The sequence below is a fragment of the Notamacropus eugenii genome, chromosome 1 (genome assembly GCF_028372415.1).
Source record: "Notamacropus eugenii isolate mMacEug1 chromosome 1, mMacEug1.pri_v2, whole genome shotgun sequence".
Classification (NCBI taxonomy): Eukaryota; Metazoa; Chordata; class Mammalia; order Diprotodontia; family Macropodidae; genus Notamacropus; species Notamacropus eugenii.
Window position 1 is genome coordinate 633467775 of NC_092872.1, and position 26722 is coordinate 633494496.

At 35.7% G+C, this 26722-nt stretch overlaps 1 protein-coding gene across 3 annotated transcripts in view; it reads right to left on the minus strand.

The window, feature by feature from the left end:
- Nucleotides 1–26722, minus strand: part of GFPT1 (glutamine--fructose-6-phosphate transaminase 1) — a 59827-nt gene that overhangs the window by 23570 nt on the left and 9535 nt on the right. Inside the window, exons 2-11 of one of the 3 annotated variants that reach the window (XM_072635325.1) lie at nt 14654–14761; nt 14172–14279; nt 11908–12033; nt 9483–9541; nt 8239–8373; nt 7037–7098; nt 5703–5782; nt 5445–5498; nt 4849–4902; nt 1306–1411 (exon numbers count right to left, since the gene is read on the minus strand). In XM_072635325.1, coding sequence (XP_072491426.1) covers nt 1306–1411; nt 4849–4902; nt 5445–5498; nt 5703–5782; nt 7037–7098; nt 8239–8373; nt 9483–9541; nt 11908–12033; nt 14172–14279; nt 14654–14761 — 892 coding nt within the window. The remainder of the gene's footprint in view (nt 1–1305; nt 1412–4848; nt 4903–5444; nt 5499–5702; nt 5783–7036; nt 7099–8238; nt 8374–9482; nt 9542–11907; nt 12034–14171; nt 14280–14653; nt 14762–26722) is intronic. The other 2 variants (XM_072635324.1, XM_072635323.1) reach the window with 2 other exon arrangements.

A 26722-nucleotide genomic window follows, 5' to 3' on the forward strand; every position in this document is an offset into this window, starting at 1 on the left:
ACAGCACATCCAGAAGAAAGTCATGCTACAGGAGATCCAATTTTAAAGATAACTCAGAGATCAACACTCAAGAAATCTCCAAGAGGAAATGATTCCAAAGAAAAGGGGGAAAAAAAAAATCATAGTATTCCCCCGCAATCAAAAAGACATCAAAAATTACCGACCAGTATGCTTTATTCATCTCTATCAAACCTTCCTAAGAATTAAATAGTAAGGCTTTCACAATTTTCTATAATACACCACATCTTCACAATTCCATAACTGGTGGAGGGAAAGGTAGTACAAACAGAAGATGCTACTTCATTCACTAGTTATTGATTTTTGAGGAAGTATTTGACTCAGCAGAACAAAATGTAACTAAGAAGGAAAAACAAATTATTTCCCATAAACACATACATGTTAAAATCACGAGTATGCCAGATACAACCACAGAAAACAACCTAAACAATCCACTAGGAAACAACATTAAAATGTTAAAGACTCATATATGCACCTAAAGAGTTTACCAGTTTCCAATGTCCTAAGTAAAGTTCAAAAAAATGAATCATTTCCTAAGATGGTAAAATTCTCTAATATTTCTTATTCAAAAAAATATGGTACATCAAGCTTCAAATATAACCAAGTCTTCTCTATTAACAACCGCAGGTAAAGAGGATATGCTGGATTATATTTACATAATTGTGCAGTGCTTTAAATAATTCCAAATTGCTTGTTACTACAAAAACCCCATCTCCCAACTTTAATAATGTCCTAGATGCTACAATACCTACAAATCAGAGAACAACATAATCTTTAAAAATTAGGACTATAAACAGTCCAATGAGCAAGAGAAAGTAGTATGTTGAGTGTATGCAAGCTATATTATAACATTTTACCAACAAAAACCATGTAAGACATAGTATAAAAGGCATTACCAAGAACATCTATGACTAGAAAAGGAGATAGACTAGCCATGACTTCCAAGTTTTTAACCCTGGGTGACCAGAAGGATGGTTGTGCTGTCAACCTAATAGAGGCACTTAAGAGGAATATGCCAAGTATGATATAAAGTGAGACTAAATATCCAGTAGGCAATTAGAAAATTTGGAACTAAAAGCTCATACAGAAGAACTGGAATCTGTATATAAAAATTGGGGGGCTATCAGTACAAAGATGACAATTAAACCATTAAGTATAAAATAGCTTTGCCAAAGGGAAAAAATACAGAGAAGGGGATCAAGAACCTAGCAGATTTACAACAAAGGATGTGACTTTCCAAAGGTATTAAGTCTTTTTAAATTTTTTGCAACAATAGTAGAAGCTCACCTTGCATCAGAAGCAAAGTAATATTCAACAGCTTTTTCTTCAACAGGAAAAAGGCAAGTAGTACTGTCCACACGAGAGAGGCTACAACTTCCTTTCTTGTCTTTGCCTGGGATATTAACAGACATCATCTCACACACTCAAAGAAATACAATTAAATATAATCTTCAAGCACAGCCCTTATACCTCTACTAATATGAAGCAATTCAGCATTGTTTCAGCAGATATTGCTCAAAAGGTAATAAAGGAAGACCTCCATGGACTGTAGTGCTAACCAGCTTATTTTCTATGTCACTGAGTCATCAAAATAAAGGATAGGAAGGCATGCATGGTGTAATACAATTTATCAAACTGTAAATAAGTCTCAATAGTTGTGTCACCTCGTAAAATTTTTAGATATTTCAATTGCAAATTATGCATCACTAAGGTGCTTTGTTTTTGTGTTTTTGGTTTGTTTGGTTGTTTGGTTTTTTTTTTTTTTGCCAAAAGCATGCGTATGTTTCCACACCAATTTTTCACACTTAAAAAATTTAAGTTGTATTTAATAAATTAGAATGTTTCCACAGAAAGATAAAAACAGGTAGTAATATTTTCTTTTTGATTATCTCCTAAAAAACCTAATTTGTGAAAAGTTTAACAAAAATCTATCATCAAAAATTGAATTTTATGCTATGCTCACTGCACACAGAGATCTCCAAAATAATAAGCAATAGAGATGAAACAAAAGGCTTTTCCCTACTATCTGTAAAGAGAAGACAAAGAAATAAAGAAAATACCAATTACTTTAGTGCTAATTTCTAGTAACAGCCAGTCAAATCAAAACATTGCCACTCTTTGACAAAATAATTACCTTCAATGATTTACAAGCCACAGATCAAAATATCATTATCTTATATGAAAATTTAATATATTTATTGTATATAAAGAACTATATGTATACAGGTATACATGAGACATGCAATTTTAAATATATAAAGTCCCAAAGTCAAATAATTATGGTGTATAGTCAAAATTGATTTCATGTTGGTTTTTTTGAGAGGAAAAGGTGGTTCTGTTTTAAGAAAGAGTTAAGGAAGATCAACTAAGCCACCAATGTATGCCCCACCTTCATTTATTTTGATATTGTAATTATGAAACTTGAGAATGAGGGAGAAATGACCAGAAGACATTGAGAGTTAATTTTCAAAACAATTTTTCAGCTAAAGTACCCAACTCTTGATTAAAGCATGCATGAAGATTTCTTTTCCAGTTCTTAAGCCTGCACACCACATCTTTACTGTGTAAATAGGGCTTTCTACAGGTTTAATTTATTCTTCAAGTTTGTTAACACATCTGTGCTTTGTTCATTCATTCATTCAATAACCATTTATTGAACAGCTTCTGGGGGCAAACTAACAAGCTCTCTCTTTTTATCCTTCAGGCTCTTGGTTTTTCAAGTTAATTTAGTGATCTAAAGCTCTAGCACCATTTGTGCTGAAATTGTAATTCTGGTATATATATATTCTTATGCAATTTTTAAAATTAAGAATTACTTTCCACGATGGCACTTTTTAAAATTCAGTACCACTTCTGCAGAACAATGACAGATACACTAGGGACTAAGATTATCTATTTTAAACCCAAAGTCTTCCCTTCTTTCAGTTATTCATTTACAAAATTGGGTCTTTCGTTGTTTTAGTCATTACAAGAAATTCCTTTAGTTATGCGAAGATGTATTAATTATTTAAAAAGCAAAACCAGTTGCATAGCTAAGCCACATCTCTCCTCAAAAGCTAATGAAATAAAGGCCCTCTCATTTCCTGACACGAGGGTCTCTTTTTCATTTCTTTTATTGTCTTTATATTTAGAGCTAGATGGGTTTCACCTTTTACAGATAAACTAACTGAAGCCCAAAAGGCAAAGAGATTTGCTGAATTAACACATCCAAGAAGAGGAAGAGCTGGAAAGCCAACAAAAGTCCTCTCAATTCCAAATTCAGGATCCTTTCTACTATACCAGACTTCCTATTCCTAGCATTTAGCACAGAGCCTGGTACACAATAAGTGCTTAATAAGTATTTTTAAAATTCATTCCTCTCAATGAAAACTCAATAGCTTTCCTTTGCTTACTCCAACTAAAGTCAAAGAATTACAGAAAAGTTGAAAACTTTGCTTAAAAAGTTTTGGATAAATTATCACAATCTAGAAAGAAAGGATGGAACATTAATAAATCTCACTATATCTAAATAAACAATCCATGAACAAAGTAGAAAATTCATTCAGTGAAGCAATTTTGTCTAGAGGCCCATAGGACAAAAAGACAGTAATAGATCTCTATTCAAACCACATGGATTCAAGTCTCAGCTCTGCACTGACTCACTATATCTTAGTGCTTCTAATTCCCAATTATATTCTCATGTGTTAAATACATATTATTTCTACGTATTTCCCAAAGTGGCTTGGATGATCAAAGAGATCACTGGTATAAAAGTGAATTACAAATTATAAGCTTACTTTATAAAGGCCTTATTAGGACAGATTCACATTATAATTTTCCTACAAAAACTACATTCAAGATCATTGCTACATATAAATTTTTAATAGAAAAGTAGCCTAACATTCACAATTACTTAGAAAAAAAGGTGGTCTTTCTCCACCAAATATGTATGCAACATTTCAGAAATCAGGCTAAGGCTATTTCTAAAGACATAATCTCAGTACTTAGATTTTTTAATACAACCTGATTTGTTAGTAAGAAATCTTTATCAAGTTGCATCTCTAGATTTTATTTTCTTCTAATTGCTAACTATACATGTGTGTTTAAAAGAATCTCCAAAATGCACTGCTAATCTAGTTAATGAGGACATTACTTATATATCCTTTCTTTCAAATTTTCTTGAGCTTACTAATATTCTTCCATTATTTCTAAAAATCCTACTAGAAAAAATGTACAAAGTAATATATTCCACCTTTGGAACAACTGGTTCACAGACATAAAAGCTCTAGTTTCAAAGCCTCTCTACTACCTAGAAGGTCCATGCCTAAAAGAGAAGACGGTGATGTAGTCACAAAAAAGTACTGATCTTAGAAGACCACAGTTCAAGCTTTGGACTCAGGACTTAGTAGCTATGTGACTGACCATACATCAATCACCCAGTACTTATTAAGCATCTACTATGTGCCAGGCACTGTGTTAAGCACTGGGCACTGTAAGTCAAATAGCCTCTCTGATGCCGATTTTCCTCATCTACAAAATGAAAATATTATTTGTACCAGTGAACTCATGTGGCTTTTTTGTTGCAGATTGTAACTGTGCTATTTTTTTTAAAAAGGTAACTAAAAGAAACTACTATCTATAAGACTGAACTAGATATCAAATTTTAGATTTCTTAACTTCTTTACTTGTAGTGGATTTGCATTTTTTTAAAGAAAGGCATAACTACACATTAATGATGTGGTTCTCAGTTTAGTTCTTGTAAGTCCCCCTTCCTTTCCTCTTTGATAACAAATTTTAATATTAAAATTTACATATTACATATACATATATATACACATATCAAGAAGGCACCTTTTTCCTGTTTTAAGGATATTACATCAATAGAATGATCCATAGTTTGTACAGCTGAAAGTACAATGTGAAAAAGACACTTAAGTGAATAGTAAAAAACTAAAACAGAAATAAAACTATCAAAAGTGTAAGCTACAAATCTAAAAAGAAGTTTACATGCACAATAAAAATATTTATCAATCAAGCTAATATATTCTAGAACAGCCACACTATTAACCCCCACTGAGGATGTATTTTTAAAAACAATGCACAGCTTACATTAAAACAAATTGTTTAAAATAATAAAATCGAGTGCATGTTAACAGAGAAAAATTAAATAGAATGCTTTATGACTACAACTGCAGAAATTTTCTAAATTCTCATGTATTTCCATTTTTGTTAATAAACAAATTAAAAGTAGTCACCTAAAAGTCAAATTCAAGCAAGCCAAATGCAAACTGCAAATTAGAAAAGATAAAAATAAAGCATCCTAAAAAGTAAGAGCATATTTAGAGGCCCAGGGCATTCACTCCAAGAGCAGGGAATTAATGGGAAATCAACAAAAGAGAGGCTCAAGATCCCTCTCTGTCCATGCAATCAAAGGGCACGCTTCCCACCTCTTTTTCCCTGTGATCCCCATTGTGTGAGGGTTGATCCAATCTGAACCCTAGCTAAAAGAGTACACAACAGGAAAAAAACAACTACTAGTCATCGAAATCATAAAAAACAAAAGTTCTTTTTAAAATGTTACCTAAAGAATTATTAACAAATACTGTTAAAGAAATGTTTCTTTACACAAAGAAAGAAGTCTCACATCTGCTACACTGCTGTACAAGGTTTCCTTTACAGCAGGTGGCAGTAGAAAGAATTCATACCTGTTCTGTACAAAATTGGAATATGGTCCGTGGACAGTTTATGCTCACTTCGTACTCCAATCAGGAGGGGGCTTCCTCTCCTGCAAGTACAACAGTGTTAAGGATAAGATCAGGGCATTACAGGGCATTATGGACTTGTGATATAAGAGTTCAACATGCTTTAGGGAAGAGTCAAATTCTCCCTCCAAGGTCCATGCCAACACTAAAAAACGAACTCTTCAAAAAAGAAGCAACCAGATATAATGTGGTTTTACTAGTACTCTGGAAAGAAATCTACATTTGTAGAGGAATAGAAAAAAAGGCCTCTAGTATTATCAGGACCTAAGAACTATCTAAGCAGCCTATTCAGGAAAAACAGGGTGGAAAGTACTATTTCTAGCTAAATGAATACAATTCAGCAACGATTTAATAAGTACCCTTCAATTCTAACTACATAACTTCTGACCGATAATTATATATTCATCATTTTGATTTGTTTTAGGTAAATCCAGTAACAAAACCTAGGTCTATAAAAATAATGGAATGACATGCTTCAGAAAAAGTGTCCTGTAAATAACAATCAACTATCACTTTAAATAATTCAGTGAAGATAAAATTCATAAAGAATTCTTGTCATGTATAAAATGATTCAAGTCTTGTAGAATGCGCAGAACAATCTCAATAGTTTCCTTAGCACACAAAAGGCCTATATCAAACTCTAAATAATCAAATGAAAAAACTCTAAATTTTAAACATCCTCAAGGAAGCATTCTAATATCTAACATTATAAAAAAGAAAAGGGGCCAAAAAACTATTTTGTACTAAACATAAGATATTTGTCTTTTCCACTACTAAAATTCTATCTCTACAAAAGGGCAACCAAACTGCTCAAACACAGTTTTTTTTCTTGGTGTGAAATTCAGTTTCAAATTCAGCATCTCGGACTTCCCGATTTTGGAAAATAGGTGAAAAAAGCACTTGCTTATTTTCTTCACAAAGGTAATGAACCACAGGTGTGGAATACAGGATACATTCTTAAACGTGCTGGTTAGTTTTACTGAAATGTTTTCCTCTTTGTTTTATTCTTGGTCATAAGAAAGGGCTCTCTGGGTATGGGAAGGGTAAGTATAGATAAAGAGGTGAAGAAAAAACTAGAAATAGCCATTTTAAAACTTTTAAAAGTAAAAGCTTTTCTTTGGCTCCAATTGCAGGGGGGTCAGAATGTAGATAATAATAAATAAGGTAGATCACATTCAAAGCTACTTTCTCAAATTTAAAAAAACTTATCAAGGAAATCAGATGATGGTACAATGAAACTTTTCTAGAAATAATAAAATTATTAAATGTATCAGTACCTTGTACCTACTGCTTGTCCAGGATAATGCACACTTTTAAATACAAGTGCAAAGGCACCTTCCTAAGAGAAAAACAAGAATGTTTGTTCACCATATTTTCCATGACCATATATTGAATCTGAAACTATCAATCAAACAATAACTATTTACTGAATGTTTACTAGGAGCCAAGCACTGCACTAAGTGCTGGAAATACAAAGAAAAAAGCCATTCCTGCCTTCAAGAGGGTTATATTCTAACAGGAGAGAGAAGATAAGCTAGGTAGGCATAAGGTAAATTTAGAGTAGAGAAAAGGTAACCTTGGGGGAGGTCGTAGCCCTTGAAAAGGCCTCCTATAGGAGGTGGAGCTTGACCTGAGTCTTAAAGGAAGTCAAGGATGCTAAGTGATGGCAAGAAAGCTTTCCAGGCTTTGGGGTCTGCTAGGACAAAGGCATGACGGAAAAGGAGCATCTTGCATAGAGGACAGCAAACAGGATAGTGTGGTTGTGTACAACAATACAAGCAATGTTTTAAAAGACCGGAAGGAAACTGGGAGCCATCAGAGTTTGCTGCCTAGGGAGATGACATGGTCAGAAGTAGGATTTAGGAAAATCTTTTTGATGGCTAAATGGAGAATGAAGTGGAGAGGCTTGGAACACAGTCTAATTAGAAAGCTACTGCAGTGGTTCCAGCAAGAAGTGAAGGCCTGAATTAAGGAGGTAGCTTTGTAAGGGTACATGATCACTGACTTCAAATGTTTAAAAGGTCACATTAGTTTCCTCCAAGGGGAAAACAGGAATCAGTGGGCTGCAGGGAGGTAAATTTCAATTCAATATAAGGAAGAACTGTCTAACAATGAAATCTGTCCAAAAATGGAAAGGACTGCATTGTGAGGGGAGTTAAGTTCCCAGTGCTAGATGTTTTCAGGAAGAAGCGGATCACTTGTCAGGGATATTTTAGGAAGGACTCATCTTTCAGGCAGGAGTTGAATTAGATAACTTCCAATATCCCTTCCAACTCTAAGCTTTCATGGTTCTAAACTGTTATTTGTATGTTTTGGTTATAATACATAAAATGCAATAGAAACAGAAAATATTCAGGAAAAAAGCATTAATTCCTTTTTAGCAAATAAAAAAGTAGAACTAGTATATATCACCAATAATTCCCATCACAGTAAGTTCTGGCAAAATATTCTCTTCAAAATTAAATATTATTTTAAATACCAGTTGCTGGATTACTCTCTCCACCAGTGTTGTGAAACTGATATCATCACTTTCTCGGTTGTCATACATGTATTTAACAAGTTTAGCAATTGACTCTGTGTCTGTTTCAGATTCAAAATCATAACCTTTGCTTTCCTGTTAAGAAAAAAAATACTTAAGAAACAGTGCTCCATCTTCCAATGTCTCTATATTTTCCCAAAATTTTATCATGTCCCTTCCTAACATTTTTCTGACATCATCTTACTCTACAGTTTAGTAAAAATGAGTACACATTCTAATTTCACAGTACTATCAATAAAGTATTCTGATTAATATTTTGGATAAAAATTTCTCACTATTTTTACATACATATACTTCTAGATTACCAAGTTTCAAAGAACAAGATTACAATAAATCCTACTTAACAGTTAAATAACAAAAGTTAGAATTTATATACTAACATAAGATTTTCGAAGAATTGTACATGTTATCTCATTTGATCCTCACAATAACCCTCAGAGGCAGATGCTATTATTACCACAATGTTATACCGTTACGATTACTGAGGCAGACAGAAATTAAATGAGACTTATTTAGGGTCAAACAATTACTAAGTGTCCATGGCTGAATTTGAACTCAGATCTTCCTAGCACTCTATCCACTGTGCTACCTAAATGCCTCTACCAGTGTTAAAGTAGCCATCTACTAACTGCTTAATCTATGCTGAACATAACATTCCCAGATGACTTGACTTGGGAGTCTTTGTAAAGTTGTGCAGTGCATTGAACTTCCTCCTAAAGATTATCATTAGAGTGCATCATAAGGTACGAGAGATTTGGCTTCAGCTGTACTAATCAGAACAGAAAATATCTAAGAAACGTGTTTCTTAATCCATACTATACTTTGGGGACTGAAAGGCAGAAAGAAAAGAGGCGGACCTGACAGGCTTGTCAGAGTTCACTTTGTTACCCCTACATAATATATTAAATACTTCAAAGTGGTTACAGAAACATGAAATCAACAAAAACTCCAACCTCTAAATGTGTTATCAGAGACTAATTTCAAGAATATGAATGCTCAAAAAAATTAATCTCATTAAATGACTAACCTTCTGAATAGCTTTCCAAATTTATCTAGACCAGTTCTCAAATGAGACTTGCAGCCTACCACATAGCCTACAAGACAGTTTCTCATTTTTCTTTATATTATATATGTATTCTTATATAACTACAGACTTGAGGTCTTATTTAGGTCCCTTTACTTACCAGAAACTTTCTCAAATCTTTATAGTTGGTGATGATCCCATTATGAATTACAACAAATTCTACACAAAAGAAAATATGTATTAACAATACATACTACAGAAAAGCCTAACGAACACAAGAATTTATAATAATCCAATCAAAAGTTTTGTAAATAGATTATTGCTTATTTATGGAACGTCCTGTTTTTCAGCTTACTAAAACAAAATCATTCTTTATTCCTGTTTCTGCAAATACAATGTATACAGAGAAGATCTCTGAAACCAAAACATTTAAATTCTTCATTTCCAGGGAGGATGTGAATCAAATATAAAACATTCTGATAAAAATAAGGCAATCTGACTTAGATTTGCATTTTGCAAAGTTACCAAATGATTCATTCAGAGAATGGAACTGGAAAGCAAAGAGACAGCACAGAGAAAATTATCATGATTCAATTAATTCATCTTAAACAATGACTAGATCAGCGAAACTTACCTTTAAACATATCCAAAAGGCATATTCCAAAATCAAAGATAAAATAATCAATATATGATGCCTTTTTAAAAGTACTGATCTAACTGCCTAAGTCAAAGTACAGATAATCAAGTCAACTATAAAATTATTTTTGTCCATGCATATAATACAAACTGTATTTCCAATGCTAACTTATTATTAAAAAATTTTTGATCTGGTAAGAAAAAAATACTTGGGTTCATTTTCTTATATGATTAAAATTGACAAAGAAAATGTCTAGACCAGCATTTTATTATTTACTTGTTGTTCCCAAAAACGTAGTTTAAGTTAAATTGCATTAAAAACCCCCAACAATAGCAGAAACTATTTTTGCTAGTTCAAAAGTGGAAAAAAGGGTATTACCTCCAATAATGTGCATTTCAAAGTGAAGCTAAAATACAGAACAGTTTTAGAAAAAATACATAATCAAATCAGATTTTAAAATATTTTGGAGGGTAGGGAGAATCTGTCAAAGTACCAGGATGTCCCAAAACTATCTGAGCAGTTTTAAGTGTTAGTATCTTCAGAAGTACAAATGGTACACAAACTTACCCCCTCAAAAAAAAGACATTTGAAAGTTTAATTAAACTTTTTACAACTACTTAAGTTTTGTGAATTGTGAATAAATATTTAATTCTATTTTTTATTTAAGTTCATTTGATTGAAGATGTCAAATACGGGAAAAAAAATCACCTGCACTCTCTAGCTAGCTAAGCTTAAGTCTGTAACAGCATTAAGAAGAAAATTAGCTTCCCATTATAAGAAGGCTCCCCACAGAAATTTAACTGACAACTGTTTAACAAGAAAAGAGACTACGGTCGAAATTCAGAATGCATTTTAACAGTCCAAAAAATCAGTGAGCCATGTCTGATGAACTGAACGTTCCAAAAAGTAAAGTGCATAGGACCCTAACAGTGTAAACTTCATAAGCATGCTTACAGGGTTACAACTGTTGAAATGGTACAAGAAGATTGCTATGTTAGGCCAGACTTCTGTCAACTGATAAAGTCAAAAACTGAAAATTCTAATAATGTTCTTGACAAGTTGACCTTTTCTGATAAAGAAACTTTCCACAAAGTGGAAAATTTAACCATCATAATTGCCCCATCTGGCATACAGAAAAGCCTCAGCAAGTCAAGCAACATGAAAGACTCTCCAGAAGTTAGTGTTTGGAGCTCCACTAGGACGTACTACGTTATGGCCCTTTTTTTTTTTTTTTTAACAATATACAATCAGTGGCAAATCTTCAATATCACAGAAAAGTTTTATTCCTAAACCGCAGGTTTTATCTATTAAATAACACTATTCTTCAACAAGCCAGAGCACCCTGTCATTATGAATTGCTTTGCAACATTTCTGGATAATACTTTGACAAATTTCTGGATGACTGTGGATTGGTAGAAGAGGTTCACTTCAGCCTGATCTATCTCCACTAGGCTTTTTCTTAGAGGCCCGTGTCAAACCTGTCTTTGTTTGTATCATGATCTTAAGGTTAGGAATACAAATGCAATCAATCCTTTTAATCACTGAGCAGCAGCTGCTGAAAGTTTTTACAAAGTTCAAAAATCTACTAGAAAACGTGCAACACAAGAGGATTGGTATGTTTAATTTTAATAAGAAATGTCAATATTTTAAAATTTAAATAACCTTTCAAATCTTGTTTTTGTAAGTTGGTACTTCTGAAATAATTAAAACTTAAAGCTGCACTAAAACTTCTGGAACATTTTGAACAGACCCAATTATAAATAGTGGGCTTTTAAAAATCAAAATTTTTGGTATAACAGCTATAATTCTAAGCCAATTCAATATTCCCTGAAATACAATTTCCAAGTGGAATCTGAATGTCTCAGAACCATACCGAAAAAACAACAAAACCTATGGTTCACATCTTGCCTTCTACCATTTATCTTGTTACGTATTAATCTGCCCGTACCATTGTTTTTATCAGAGCGCTGTGGATGGCTATTAACTGGATTAGGTTCCCCATGGGTGGCCCAACGGGTATGAGCTATTCCAAGATGGACATCAAATTCTATATCCAAGTCCATATCCTGTTGTTCTGAAAAAGATATAATGGAAAACTGTAATCTTAAATCATGCAATATAAAACATGTCAAAAAATAATAAACATAAGTACTAAAATATTATTCAACTGTAAGGAACAGTTAATTGAACAAAATATCTTGTTCAAAAATACTTAACACATAAGAGTTAATACATTTCCCTAATTGATAATGGTCAACAAATGTGAACAGCTCTGAAGGGAAGAAATTCAAAGTCTCTATAGTCATATGAAAAAAGGCTCCAAATAACTAAAAACAAGAGAAATGCAAATTAAAGCAACTCTGAGGTTTCACTTCATACCCACGATTAAGTTGGCAAAAAAGGAAAAAAACAAATGCTAGAGGAGCTGCAGGGAAACAAGCCCACTGAGGCACTGATGGAGAGCAGGCAAATGGTCCAGTCATTCTGGACAGTGATTTGTGAATAAATCCAAAAAATTATTTAACTGTGCACCCCCTTCCACCCAGCAAATCCCTTCTCTCTAATTATACAACTACCATGCTAGTTCCAGCCTTCTTCACCCTCTTGCCTAAATTATTACAATAGACTCCTAATTAGTCTCCCTGCCTCATATCTTTCCCACCCCTCACCCCCTGCCCACTTTACTCTATTTCTCTCATTGCTGCCAAAAGAATTTTCCTGAAGAACAAATTTGACTATGGCACTTCCTATACTGCATAAGCTCCAATGGCCTCCTACTGCCTGCAAGATGAAATGTAAACTCTTCTGTTAGGCTTTAAAAGCACTTCACAATCTAGCCCTAACTTCTCTTTCTAGCCTCACTGGGCATTACTCCTCCCTCCAACTTTCTGTAATATAGTCAAATTGGTCTTCTTACATATGGCTCCTACATATGACACATTCCTCAAACTAGTTCCCTACCTATGATACTCCATCTCCTATCCCTGTGCCTTTGTATTTACAGGCTATTCCATGTGCCTGGAATGAACTCACTCCTCACATTGACTCACAGCATCCCTCTTTATTCAAAATGTGGCTCGTGTACCATCTTCTAAATGAAAACTTTCCAGAAGCCTTACTCTCCCTCTCAAACTACTTCCTATTTAAATAATTACTTTGTACTTTGTTCTCTATGTTCATTCTGTATGTGTGCGTTTATACACATATACACACATACATGCATCTATTCATAGATACCTACATGCAGAGAAGCATATCTATATAATTAGATGTAGAAATATGCCTGCTGTTTCCCCATTAGAACACTAATACCTTATAAGTATTGTTTGTTCATTAGATTCATATCCCCAGTGCCTAGCTTGTTGACTAAATGATCTACTTAATCCAGCCCAAGCTAGATATACCTCCATACTTTGTTGATGGTAATAGTCTACTCTCACACATCTAGGCTCTAAACCTTGGGAGAAACTACAGAATCACAGGATACATGAAATTAAAAGACGTGCTAGAAGTCATGCAGTTCCATCAAAATCTTTGACTCCTCTCAAGTCCTATACTCTTTCTGTACAAACTCTCTCCCATTCTTCCCTTCCTTTGCACTCACATTGTCACGATCCTAATTCCCTAACCTCTCACTGGAACTATATCAGCCTCCTAAGTGGTCTCTTTGCCTCTATAATCTTTCCCTACTCCATTCAATCCTGCATACTTACACTTGCTGCCATCTTTCTAAAACACAGATGTTACTTATAACACTGACTTACTCAAAAACCTTAATGGCTTCTTATTACAACAAAGTAGGTAAATTCTATCTCCTTAGGTAAATAAACAGCAACATGGCACAAAGGTAAGTTGTCTAGCTTTGTCTCTGATTATTTACCTACATTTAGAATCACAAAAATATCACAATTGGAAAGAACCTCAAAGATTAGCTAGTCTAACACATACCTTACCTAAATGACTCTATGAAAGCCCCAGTGGGTGGTCACTCAGCCTCCATTTGATGAACTCCAAAGAGAGGTAACCCATTACCCTCCTGAGGTGGCCTGGTTCACTTTTGTACACCTCCAATTATTAAGTTTATCATAAAGAAAAACTTCCTAATCTGTTTATCTATATCTTTAACATACTGCTCCTTCTTATCAATTAAAAAGCTGATAAACATGAAGAAAAGTAGGTTGAGGGAGTCCAGAATGAAACTTAGTACATTACTATTAACTTCTTCATCCAGAGCCTTAACTTTCCCTTTCTTCTTAATAAGCTGGATTTTGCAGGCATTGGCTTCCCAGTCTTTGTCATTGCCTCCATCAACTCCCACTCCTAAACAATCAACAAAAAAAGAAGGGAAAAAGGTTTACATAATCAATAGCTCAGGAAATGACATGCTAGATTTGAAGGAAAAAAAATTATGCAAATAAGTTTCTGTAGAGTTACTTGAAGTTTGTTATACTTAGTTGAGGTTTTCTTTTTAAATAGTAAAACTACATGACTATCTCTTAAAAGATTAAATTTTTTGTACACTTATTTACAACTATTAAAATTCTGTAAATAAATCTTTCCTAGCACTGTTAAAGAAAACTCCTCAATTATAAAATAATGATTAGAATCCTATCACTTTACCTGACTCAAAGTTTATGTTCAAGATATATGCAAAAGACATTTTAGAATATTGCTAAAAAGAAAATATTAAATACCAGCAGAATCATATCCTCTATACTCCAGTCTCTGAAGTCCTTTGATGAGGGTCTCTAAGATCTCCCTCCTTGTCCGTGGAACATGGTAGTTCAGGTATGCAAATATACCTGAAAGGCAGAAGAATCACCAAATAATTATCATAATTAAGCAAGAGAAACTAAATGCTTATAGGAATAATCAACTATACAATTAAGAATTCAATTAAACAGATGCCACATGCATAAAAAAAAATAAGCTGGGATTTTCAAGAAACTCCTTGTTTCCGGTTTTCAGAAAATCACTTTGGCAGCTGAACGAATAAAGAAGCATTTATGAAGCACTTATTATGGACTGAAAGAACACATACTCTAACTGAGGAAGACAATATATGTGAAAGAATTCAGCTACAGAATGGATGGAAAAGTCAGAAAAGTCTTAAGGGTACTGCATCAGGGTAGAAGGCAGCAGGGCCCAGGAGCCTTTAGGGTAAATTAGCAATAGGACAAACAGTAAGGTCCAAAAGACCTTAGGACTTAGTGGCAAAGTGGATGATAAGGCCTCCATCTGCAAGAAGATTACAACCCTGCTCATCTAATTGGTATGAACAGTCATTTCTGCTCCAAAATTGGGAAGGAAGAATAGGCCTGAGGCTATGAGTGGAAGAGGGATTCTGCATTCCCTTCCACAAGAATAAGGATGAACTCAACTAAAGGATAAAGAAAGGGGCACTGACAGGAAGGCTGAGGGAGGGGCAAACCATAGTGCTTATTCCATCAAGTTTTTTAGTACCTAGCTGTGTTCTGGACAACCAGGAGCAGGGAGAAGAGAAGAAGGGGTGCTCGCATTTGAGGAGACTATGTGTAAACAGGATTGGAATGGGGAGAAATGAGGCAAGGAGGGTAAATATGAGAATATGGCAATAGTTCAGGCAATAAGTGATAAGTGACTAGACTGAATGAATCAAGAGAAAGGGGACATATACAAGTGGTATTTCTACCAAAGTAGAAATGACAAGATATGGCAACTGATTGAAAATTTAAGTGAGAAAATTCTAGGAACTGGGTACAACTGAAAAAACCAATAACCTGAAGAATTTCACATTAGAAAAACACCTAATGACAGAATGACTTGAAAAAGTAACCTCCCTGTCACTGAGGGTCACCAAGCAGAGGTTTAATCTGTCAGGTATCTGATTGTAAAAAGGATTTATATTTCAAGTCTGGACTGGATTCAATGGCCAAAGAGGATATTTCCAACTATAAGATAACATGATTCTAATAAGCATTGTTTCCCCACCAAAAACTCAGTACATACATTCTTTGTATAAGTAAATACTAATAAAATGGTTACCTGATGGGGAGTGGGGCAAGAGGGGAGAAAAACATTTGACTAAAAGCTGATTTCCAAGAAGTACCTTAAGAATTAGGCTTTAGTATTGAAACTGCCTTGAAAATAAAAAAATAAAGATTCTAGATGGCAGAGTAAAAAGAAGCACATACACTAGCTCCTCCCATAGCCCAGAAAATACCTGTAAAGAAGGACTCTCAACAAATTCTAGAGCAGCAGAAGCCACAGAACAATGGAGTGTAGGAGATTTCTAGCCCAGAGTGACAAAAAACCGACAGGAAAGGTCTGTCTCAGGGAACTCAGAGCAGAGTCCAGCCCTGCCTTGGTAGTGAGGCACTGGGAGGAGCAGAACCAAGCAGGTTTTAGGGACAGAATCTCCAGAGGCTGGGCAGATCCCTCAACCCACAGGTGCTAAAGTTCAGTGAGAGGGTTCTTTTGGCTCGCCAAGAAGGGAGCGGGGTGTCCCCATAACTCAGGCCTCCTCAGGTGGCAGGAGTGGAGGCAGCAGCGGACCAGGGCTCCCAAGGTAGGCAGCAGCCCGAATCCATTATTGAAGGCCTCATTGTAAACCCCCGAGGGAATTGAGCCCTGTGTGGCAGTCCTGCCCCGACCTGAGCAGCTGATCATAATCTCAAGCTGAACAGCGGCCCTAGCCCTGCCCCCGCCTAAAGTCCCTGGGGGATTGGAGCAGCTCATCTGAATCTCAGCCCCCAGTGCTGGTTTGGCAGAACTGGAGGCAAGGTGGTTGTGGAAAGAAAACTCAAAAGTCAAGTAACTGGCTGAGAAAATGCCCAAAAAAGGGAAAAAAAATAAGACCATAGAAGGTTACTTTCTTGGGGAACAGGTGTCTCCTCCCATCCTTTCAGATGAGGAAGAACAAGGCATACTGTCACAGGAAGTCAAGGCCCTTGCCTCCACGGCCTCCAAAGGGAACTTAAACTAGGCTCAGGCAATAGAAGAGCTTGAAAAGCGAGTTAGCAGCTTACTAAAGGAGAACCAAAAAACTGCTGAGGAAAACAACAGCTTGAAAAATAGGCTAACTCAACTGGAAAAAGAGGTCCAAAAAGCTAATGAGAAGGAGGCTTTAAAAAGCAGAATTACCTAAACAGAGGAGAAGGTTCAAAAGCTCACTGAACAAAATAATTCTTTGAAAGAGAATTGGGTTCAGAGAAATGAATGATTATGAGTTAAACCAAGGAGTTAAAAAACCACACCAAAAGTTTGAAAAAACAGAAGATAATGTGAAACATCTCATTGGAAAAACAACTGACCTGGAAAATAGATCCAGGAGAGACAATTTAAAAATTATGGGCCTACCTGAAAGCCATGATCAAAAAAAGAGCCTAGATATCATCTTCCATGAAGTTATCAAGGAAAATTGCCCTGATATTCTAGAACCAGAGGGCAAAATAAATATTGAAAGAATCCACCTATCACCTCCTGAAAGAGACCCAAACAGAGAAACTCCTAGGAATATTGTGGCCAAATTTCAGAGTTCCCAGATCAAGGAGAAAATACTACAAGCAGCTAGAAAGAAATAATTCAAGCATTGTGGAAATACAATCAGGATAACACAGGATCTGGCAGCTTCAACAATAAGGGATCAAAGGGCTTAGAATAGGATATTTCAGAAGTCAAAGGGAACTGGGATTAAAACCAAGAATCACCTACCCAGCAAAACTGAGTATAATACTTCAAGGGAATAAATGGTCATTCAATGATATAAAGGACTTTGAAGCATTCATATTGATGAAAAGATCGGAACTATATAGAAAATTTGACTTTCCAACACAAGAATCAAGAGAAGCATGAAAAGGTAAAAGGGAAAGAGAAATCATAAAAGACTTTCTAAAGCTGTTCACATTCCTACATGGAAAGAAAATATTTATAACTCTTGAATCTTTCTCAGTATTTGGGTAGGTGGAGGGATTGTGTGTATACACACACACACACACACACACACACACACACACACACACAACAGAGAGTGCAGGTTGTGTTGAAGCAGAAGAGATGATATCCACACAAAAAAATAAAACAAAATAAAAAATTAAGGGATGAGGGAGGAAAATACTGGGAGGATAAAGGGAGAAATAGAATGGGGCAGGTTATAACTCATAAAAGAGAGAAGAAAAATCTTGTTCAATTGAGGAGAAAAGGGAGAAGGGGAGAGGGGAAAAGTGAAGCTACTCTCTCCACATACGGCTTAAGGAGGGAATAATATACTCACTAAATTTGATATGAAAATCTATCTTAAACTATAGGAAAGTAGCGGAGGAGGGGACAAGTGGAGTGAGGGGAATGAGAGAAGGAAGGGCAAATGGGAGAAGGGAGTAACTAGAAATAAACACTTTTGGGAAGGGACAAGGTCAAATGACAGAATAAAAAAAATAAGGGGGGATAGAGTAGGATAGAGGGCAATATAGTTAGTATTACACAACATGATTATTATGGAAGTCTTTCGCAAAACGACACATATTTAGTCTGCAGTGAATTGCTAGACTTCCAGTGTGGATGGGGAGGGAAGGAGAGAAAGAAGTTGGAATTCAAAGTATTAGTAACGAATGTTGAGAATTTTCATTGCATATAATCAGGAAATAAGAAATACAGGGAACAGGGTATAGAAATTTATCTTGACCTACAAGAAAAGAGAAAAAGATGGGGATAAGGGGAAGAGTGTGATAGAAGACAGGGTACATTGAGGGAAGGAGTAATCAAAATGCAAGGTATTAGGAAGTGGGGGGGGGAGTGATGGGGAGAAAAACTGGACATGTTACAAAGTGATGTAAAAGCAATTAGTATTAAAACAATTGACTGAATTACTGAGAATAAATCAAAGACATCTTAAGTTTGGGGAAAAGAATTTTAGTCTAAATTTCCTAGAAGCAGGTAACCAGTAAAATTTGGAGGTTACCATTAAGGTTTTAATGGTAAATTTGATTTTATGATTGCTATTTAATCAGGAACTAGAACAAATATAGAAAGGCATGTAAGCCACTTAAGACTTGCCTCAAAAGACGTTCCTTAGCCAAAGTGAAATTATAATCATATTTGAAACCTGGTTATTGGAACTTGCTGTTTTAAGATGCTATGGGACTAGTAAGTGACTGTTCTTCTCAGTCTGACTCCAGGTATGGATAGCAAGAAAGGCGGTCTGAGCCTCCAATTCATGATGCCAGTAAGCCTGTGAGATGCTGGTATGAACTGAAAAAGATGATCTTATGGGAAAGATGGGAGAGCAGCTGTTCAACCTGGGCTGAGGTAGGATTCTCCTGACTCAATTTCCCCACTGATACCTGGCAGACTTTAAGCCTGACTGAATGCAAGCTGACAATCTATTCCTACGAGGAACTGACATGAAGTTGGAGAGATATTTTTTCCCTGCAATGTCCCTACTCTTAGTGGCAATTTCCTATAGTCAAAAGGTTTGTAAGTTTAATACCAGATCTATTAAATTATAGATTGTTGGTCAGGGAACATCCAGGGTTAAGTCTAAAATTAAGCTATTAGGCTTAGGACTTTAGACCCACACCATAAGTTAGGGTCCTTTAATTCTTAGTAATATTGTGCAGACAATTAGGTCAAGGGCTTGTGAAGACAACATACATAAATATTACTTGTGTCTCAGTTGGTTAAAGTTTTAAAAAAAATTGTTTTATGGTCCATATTGTAAATGATTTAAGAAGAAGTATCGCCTGACCAAGAGTTGGAATTGTTTTATGTGATATGAACCATGTTAAAAATGAAAAATAAAATTAAAAAAATATATATATAAAAAAAAAGAAAAGAAAGATCCTACAACTCTGATCCTCCCCACCAAAGGATCCTTACAAAGTTCAATAGCTCTGAAGGTCCATGGGAAAGTCAAACTAGAATTCAAAACACTAAATTTTTCATGGGGGTTGGGGATCTTTTAAAATCAAAATTTTTGTAAACTGTATCAGGAAGCAAGTAACACAGGACTTCTGGACAATATGTCTGCCTGAATAGAAATTCCTATACATGTATTCCAGTAAAAAATTAAGAATAGCACTAGACCAATTAATAATCAAGAATTCTAATGAGACACTATAGTGACTTCTTAACCTAAAACTGAAGAAAAAGTAAAGCAGAAGCTCAAGGACAAAGGGAAAGAGGGCCTGCCAGCAAAGTCAGTGCCAGCACAGACAAACAAGCCTCCCTGAGTAAATGGAAATCAGCCAGAGACAAGTGAAGCCTGTAAGGATCTGTATCCAGAAGCAGCAAGAACGGAGGATTCCCACAAGAAAGCCCCAGGGTAGTTAGAAATCTACATCAGGTACCTTGAAAATGAACAAGAACAACAGATACCAAAGTCTAAGATTCCCAGCACTCTGCCCTGAGAGATCATAAAGGACCCTAAAGATCCAGTGCTCTAAACTTCAAAGACTGGAAGTGAGAGGCGAAGGAAGTGTTATCTTCAGAATAGGAACACAGAGACCAAGACAGGCTAAATATCAACTCAAAAGCAAAGCAAGATAAGGAGCCTAGTTTTGGCATACCACCCCAGTTAATTAACTGAGGCTATTGAGATTAGTAAACTCAAGAAGATAAAATTAATAAACACGAAGATAAAAGCAATGAAAAGAACTATAAAAGATCCAGAGATATCCACAAATCCAACCATGATAGAATACTACCTAAAAACAGTAAGCACTCAGAGGAAAAAATGGATATTCCACAAGGACTATATAAATAACTAGAAGAAATAAAACAACAGATTAAAAGAAAATAAAATCTCTGGAGAAAAGAACTGAAAGGAGAATAAATAGCTTAAAACAGAAAATTGTAAATCTTAGTCAAGTAACTATGAAAATTAGAACAGGCCATCATTTCTAAAATATATAAAGAACTGAGTCAAACTTACAAGAATATAAGACATTCCCCAATTAATAAATGGTCAAAGGAGATGAACAGGTAGTTATCAGAGTAAGAAACTAAAGCTCTCTACTGATCATATGAAAAAATGCTCTAAATCACTATTGGTTAGAGAGATGCAAATCAAAACAACTCTGAGGTACCACATCACACCTATCAGATTGATTAACATAACAAAACAGGAAAATGATAAATGTTGGAGATGTGGGAGAGTTGGAACACTAATTCATTGTTGGTGGAGCTGTGAGCTAATCCAACCATATTGGAGAGTGGCTTGGAACTATGCCCAAAAGGCTATAAAAAATGTGCATACCCTTTGACCCAGAAATGTTGCACCTAGGGCTGTATCCCAAAGAGATCATAAAAATGGGAAAAGGGTCCACATGTACAAAAATATTTATAGTAGCTATTTTTGTGTTGGCCAAAAATTGGAAATCAAGGGATGCCCATCAATTGGGGAATGGCTAAACAAGTTGTGGTATATGAATGTAATGGAATACTATTGTGCTATAAGAAATGACAAACAGGTGGACTTCAGAAAACCTCAAAAAACTTACATGAACTGATGCTGAGTGAAGCGAGCAGAAGAACCAGGAGAACAATATACACAGTAACAGCCACAGTGTTTTAAGATTGTTTTTGATAGACTTAGTCCTTCCCAGCAATGCAAGGACCTAAAACATTTCCAAAGGACTCCTGATGCAAAATGCCATCCACATTCAAAGAACTATGGAGTCAGAACACAGAAAGAAGCAGACCATATTTTTTCTTGTTATGTTTGGTTTTTCTCATGGTTTCTCCATTCATTTTAATTCTTCTATGCAACATGACTAACGTGGAAATGTGTTTAATAAGAATGTATGTGTAGAGCCCATATAAGATTGCATGCCATCTTGGGGAGGGTGGGAGAGAAAATTTAAAACTTATAGGAGTGATTGTTGAAAAATGAAAACAAATTAACAAATTTGGGGAAAAAAAAATTTTTAATTAAAACAGATCCAAACAGAAACCAATGATTCTATGGGACAAAAAAAATTAGAACAAAATTAAAAAACTGAAGAAAAAAAAGAAAACAGAAGACATCTGATATTTGGGGGAGTGGGAAAGGTAGGGGGGGAACTAACCTCTAAAACAAGTCAAGGAAAGATAATCTAAGAATCACTGGACTCTCTGAAAACCATGATCTGCTCCCCACTCTCCCTCCCCTCAAAAAAAGCCTAGGCTATATTTCAAGAAATCATAAAAGAGAATAGCCCAGATCTCCTACAACCAGAAGCAAAGTAAAGAGAGACACCTGAAACCTAAAGCATTATGTTATTGGGCAGGGGAGGGACTTGGGGTGTCCTAGCAGGGAAGCTCCAGGGGGTTCCGAAACAAGCAGGACTCTGAGAGCCCTACAAATAGTAGACCAGAAACTTGCAAGCACTCTGACTAGGAGGTTCAAGGCGGTTTAAATTCGCAACACTCGGACCTGAGATGCTCCTGTGGGACCTTAAGAAAGGAGAATTCTGAAGCTCAATGATCTAAGGCATGAATGGGCAAACTAGAGCTCAAGGGCCTTTTTTTGTTGGAACCTGAGAGGTAAGAACGTTAGGGTTTTTTATTTTTTAGATACAATAAAACTTGAATAATGTAAAAACCATTCTTACCTCAGGTTTCTTACAAAAAAACAAGTCTTAGTTTGATCTAGGTCTTGAAACCTGATAGCAATGTGAGTACAGACACACGAGGAGAGGTAGCAACCACCAAATACTGCCTTTTTTTTTTCAAATGCTCTACAGTGCCTACAATAGAGCCTTACAAATAGTATGTACTCAGTAAATAGTTTCTGGATGATTAAATCAGAAAATTTTGTTGTGAAATATAAATATACACAACTGCACTAGCAAAGTTAACATACAAATGAAATAACAGCTTTTTCAAAGTAGAGGTATTGATTGCTATGTAGGGCAGCTAAATGTCACAGAAGTAGAGTGCTGGGCCTGGAGTTAGGAAGACCCAATTTCAAATTCAGTCTCAAACACTTACTAGTTTTGTGACCCTGCACAAGTCACTTAACCCTATTACCTGTTTCCTCTTCTGTAAAATGAGCTGAGGGAAAATGGCAAACCACTCCAGTATCTTCACCAAGAAAACTCCAAATGGGGTCACAGAGTCTGGAACTGAAAAAGGACTGAACAACAGCAACTGCTATGTAGGTAGGATTAATGAACTTAGGTTTACAGGAAAAGTTTGTATCGTCTACATTACTTTTTTTTGATTTCTAAAAAAGAAGTAGCCCAAGTGTTTCACTGTTACAAAACTTAAGAGAAATAATGTCTAATTTATAGACCATGCAGAGGAAATATAAAAATCCATTTCTACAGGGAGCTGCAAAATTAAAAAGATTTTTTAATTTTTTTTCTATTATCAGCTCTTTAAAATATTTCCTATCTGTCCTAAAAGTTTCAAACACCTTACAAGGTAACCTTTGATGAAGAAATTTTATATATCATATAAAATACATATGTTCTATGAAAAAAATATACATATATATAAAATACTTCCAGGTTCACAAAGTATTACTGTTATTCAGTCATTTCAGTCATGTACAACCCTTTGTGGCCCCATTTTCCCTTATTTTGGCAAAGATACTAGAATAGTTTGTCATTTCCTTCTCCAGTGGATTCATTTTGTCAGATAATTAGAGGTTAAATAACCTGCCCAGGGTCACACAGGTAGGAAGTGTCCAAAGCTGGATTTGAACTCAGGTCTTCCTGACACCAGGCCCAGTGCTCTATTTCCTGAGTCACTGGCTGACTCCTACTATTTCATTTCATCCTCATAATGTTGGGGAGGTAAATACTATTTTATAATACTCATTTTACAAATAAGGACACAGAGCAATTAAGTAACTTGCACTGGGTCACTCACACGGATGGCTGCTGTCTGAACAGGGCTTTGAAATAAGACCTCTAAATCTAGCACTCTTCCAAACAGCTTCTGTACAGAAAGGAAAGACTTTTTTAAAAAGGGCTATACCAGGTAAAAATAGGAAGAAAGACCCAAAAAAAGCTATAAGGAATATTCTACATGTTGCCACAATATGTTGCTTGGCAATACACCAGAGGTATGTACTTAGGTGCCAAGTAAACTAAGCAAACTTATAACCTGAAGTTGTAGAGAAATGAGTCATTAACTAAAGACAAATTAAATTTCACAGCCCATAATAGCAAAATGCAAATAAAACTTCTGTGATGCATGTTATACAGCTATCTAATGGGGAAAAACACCTCACATGATGGGGTTCTTTTACTATTTTAATAATTAAATCCCCTAGAATAATACAGGAGAAATAACAGTGTAAAATCAGAGCCATACAAAATACTGTTATAATTAGATTCCAGTGTATTTGTTCTTCTTTATTCTGATAAATCACTATCAAGCGCTCTCCACACTTCTCCACTGATAATCACAGGCTTCATTTATGACAGAAGAATAGTCACGGAAAGAGTAAATTTGACAAGAGAGAACAACAAAATGAATGCAAATAATATGCAATTATACTGACCAATCTTAGCCCTAGAGGAGGGGTGAGAAAATGTACCTCCCTCATTTCATGGAGGGGAGGGGTGATTTCATGTCCTGTCAAATAGAGTATGTTAGGGTGACACTGAGCAAGTCACTTAATCTCCCTTGAGCTCTGGTTCCTCATCTATAAAAAATGAGGGACCTATGGGGAGGGATAGGATCAAAAGAGAATAGAAGTAATGGGGGACAGGATAGGATGGAGGGAAATATAGTTAGTCCTATACAACACAACTATTATGGAAGTCATTTGCAAAACTACACAGATATGGCCTATATTGAATTGCTTGCCTTCCAAAGGGAAGGGGTGGGGAGGGAGGGAGGAAGAGAAGTTGGAACTCAAAGTGTTAGGATCAACTGTCGAGTAATGTTCTTGCCACTAGGAAATAAGAAAAACAGGTAAAGGGGTATAGAAAGCTATCTGCCCCTACAGGACAAAAGAGAAGATGGAGACAAGGGCAGAGAGGGATGATAGAAGAGAGAGCAGATTGGTCATAAGGGCAATTAGAATGCTTGGTGTTTGGGGGGGGAGGGGATAAAAGGGGAGAAAATTTGTAACCCAAAATTTTGTGAAAATGAATGTTAAAAGTTAAATAAATAAATTTAATAATAAAAAAAAAAGAGAGAACAAAAAAAAAAAATGAGGGACCTACACTAAATTACTTGTAAGGATCCTTATATGTCTAACTCTGTAATCCTACGGGCTTATGAAACAATCCAAAAAAGAAAAACATTGCTAAAGAACTGGAAACTAAGAAGTTCCTGTGTATTGGGGTATGGCTGAACAAGTTATGGCATATGAAATCAACAGAATACTATGGTAGTATAAAAAAATAAAAACCTAAAATGACTTGGATACAGAGGAAAGTGAACAGAATGAGGAGACAGAGGAATAGAAAATAGTTTTTTTGTTAAAATTTAAAAACAAAGAGAAAAATATAGCATTCTACTATTATAATAACATCTACTGGATGTAATAATGTTATCTGTTATGGCGGACAAGAATACTAGGGTAAGAATAGGAACTTCTGGATTACCAATTTGAACATACCCAGACTTCCATTTTCGTATCTTTAAGATGAGAAGCTTGGCCTATATGATTATTAACATCTTTTTTACTTTTAAAATATAATTCTATAATAACTGAACATGGATAATTTATGATAACATAAGAGAAGGGGAGTAGGTGGGTTCTCCTGCAATTACAAACACAAAAATCATTGTAGTTCACACAAAAGTTTTTAAAAAGTGATTTGTTTAAAGTGAGGAATAAAGAAAAACAACTTGTCTAATTTTGAAACTATAAAAGTGGTCCAAGGCGTGGAGCCATGATGGCAGAGTAAAGAGCAAGCATTTTCTAGAGTGCTAAACGCTGCAAAAAATGTCTCTAAACAAATTCTGAAGCTGCAGAAAACACAGAATGACAGAGTGAAGCAAATCTCCAGCCCAAGACAGCCTGGAAGGTTGCCAGAAAGTGTCTATCGCCCCACACTGGGAGCAGAGCGCAGTCCAGTGTGGACCAAAAGTGCGCAGAGGGGACCTGAGCGAGCCTTGGAAAGACTGAGTGTCTCCCACCTGTGGCAGTTTCCAGACTTCAGGCCCCCAAAACACCAATCTGTCCCAAATAAGGACAAATTGAAAGGTCAGTGGGAAAAGCCTGCGGGACCAGCATGGGAGAGTGGAGTCGTCTGACCCCAGCCCCAGCGCAGAAGAGGGGGAAGTGGGCAGAGGAACCTGAGGCAGCCACAGCAGCAGCAGGGGCAGAGAGAGTAACTGTTTCTGGAGCTCTAGGTCCACCAATTGAGGGGAAATCGGATTGTGGGGGAATGGAGTGGCTGACAGAACACCTCCCCCACCCCCAGTGGAAGCAGAGATCTACCTTGACAAAGAGATCAAAAGTCAAGTAAATGGCTGGGGAAATGAGCAAAAACCAAAAAGAAAGAATAAAACTACAGAATCTTACTTTGGTGACAAGGAAGACCAAAACATGCAAAGAGAAGACAAAAAAAAAAAATCAAAGCTCCTCCATCCAAAGCCTCCAAGAAAAATATGAATCGGTCTCAGGCCATGGAAGAGCTCAAAAAGGATTTTGAAAATCAAGTAAGAGAAACAGCGCAAAAATTGGGAAGAGAAATCAGAGTGATGCAAGAAAATTATGAAAAACAAGTTAACTGCTTGCTAAAGGAGACCCAAAAAAATGCCGAAGAAAATAACATCTTTAAAAATAGACTAATTCAAATGGTAAAAGAGGTTCAAAAAACCAGTGAGGAGAAAATGCC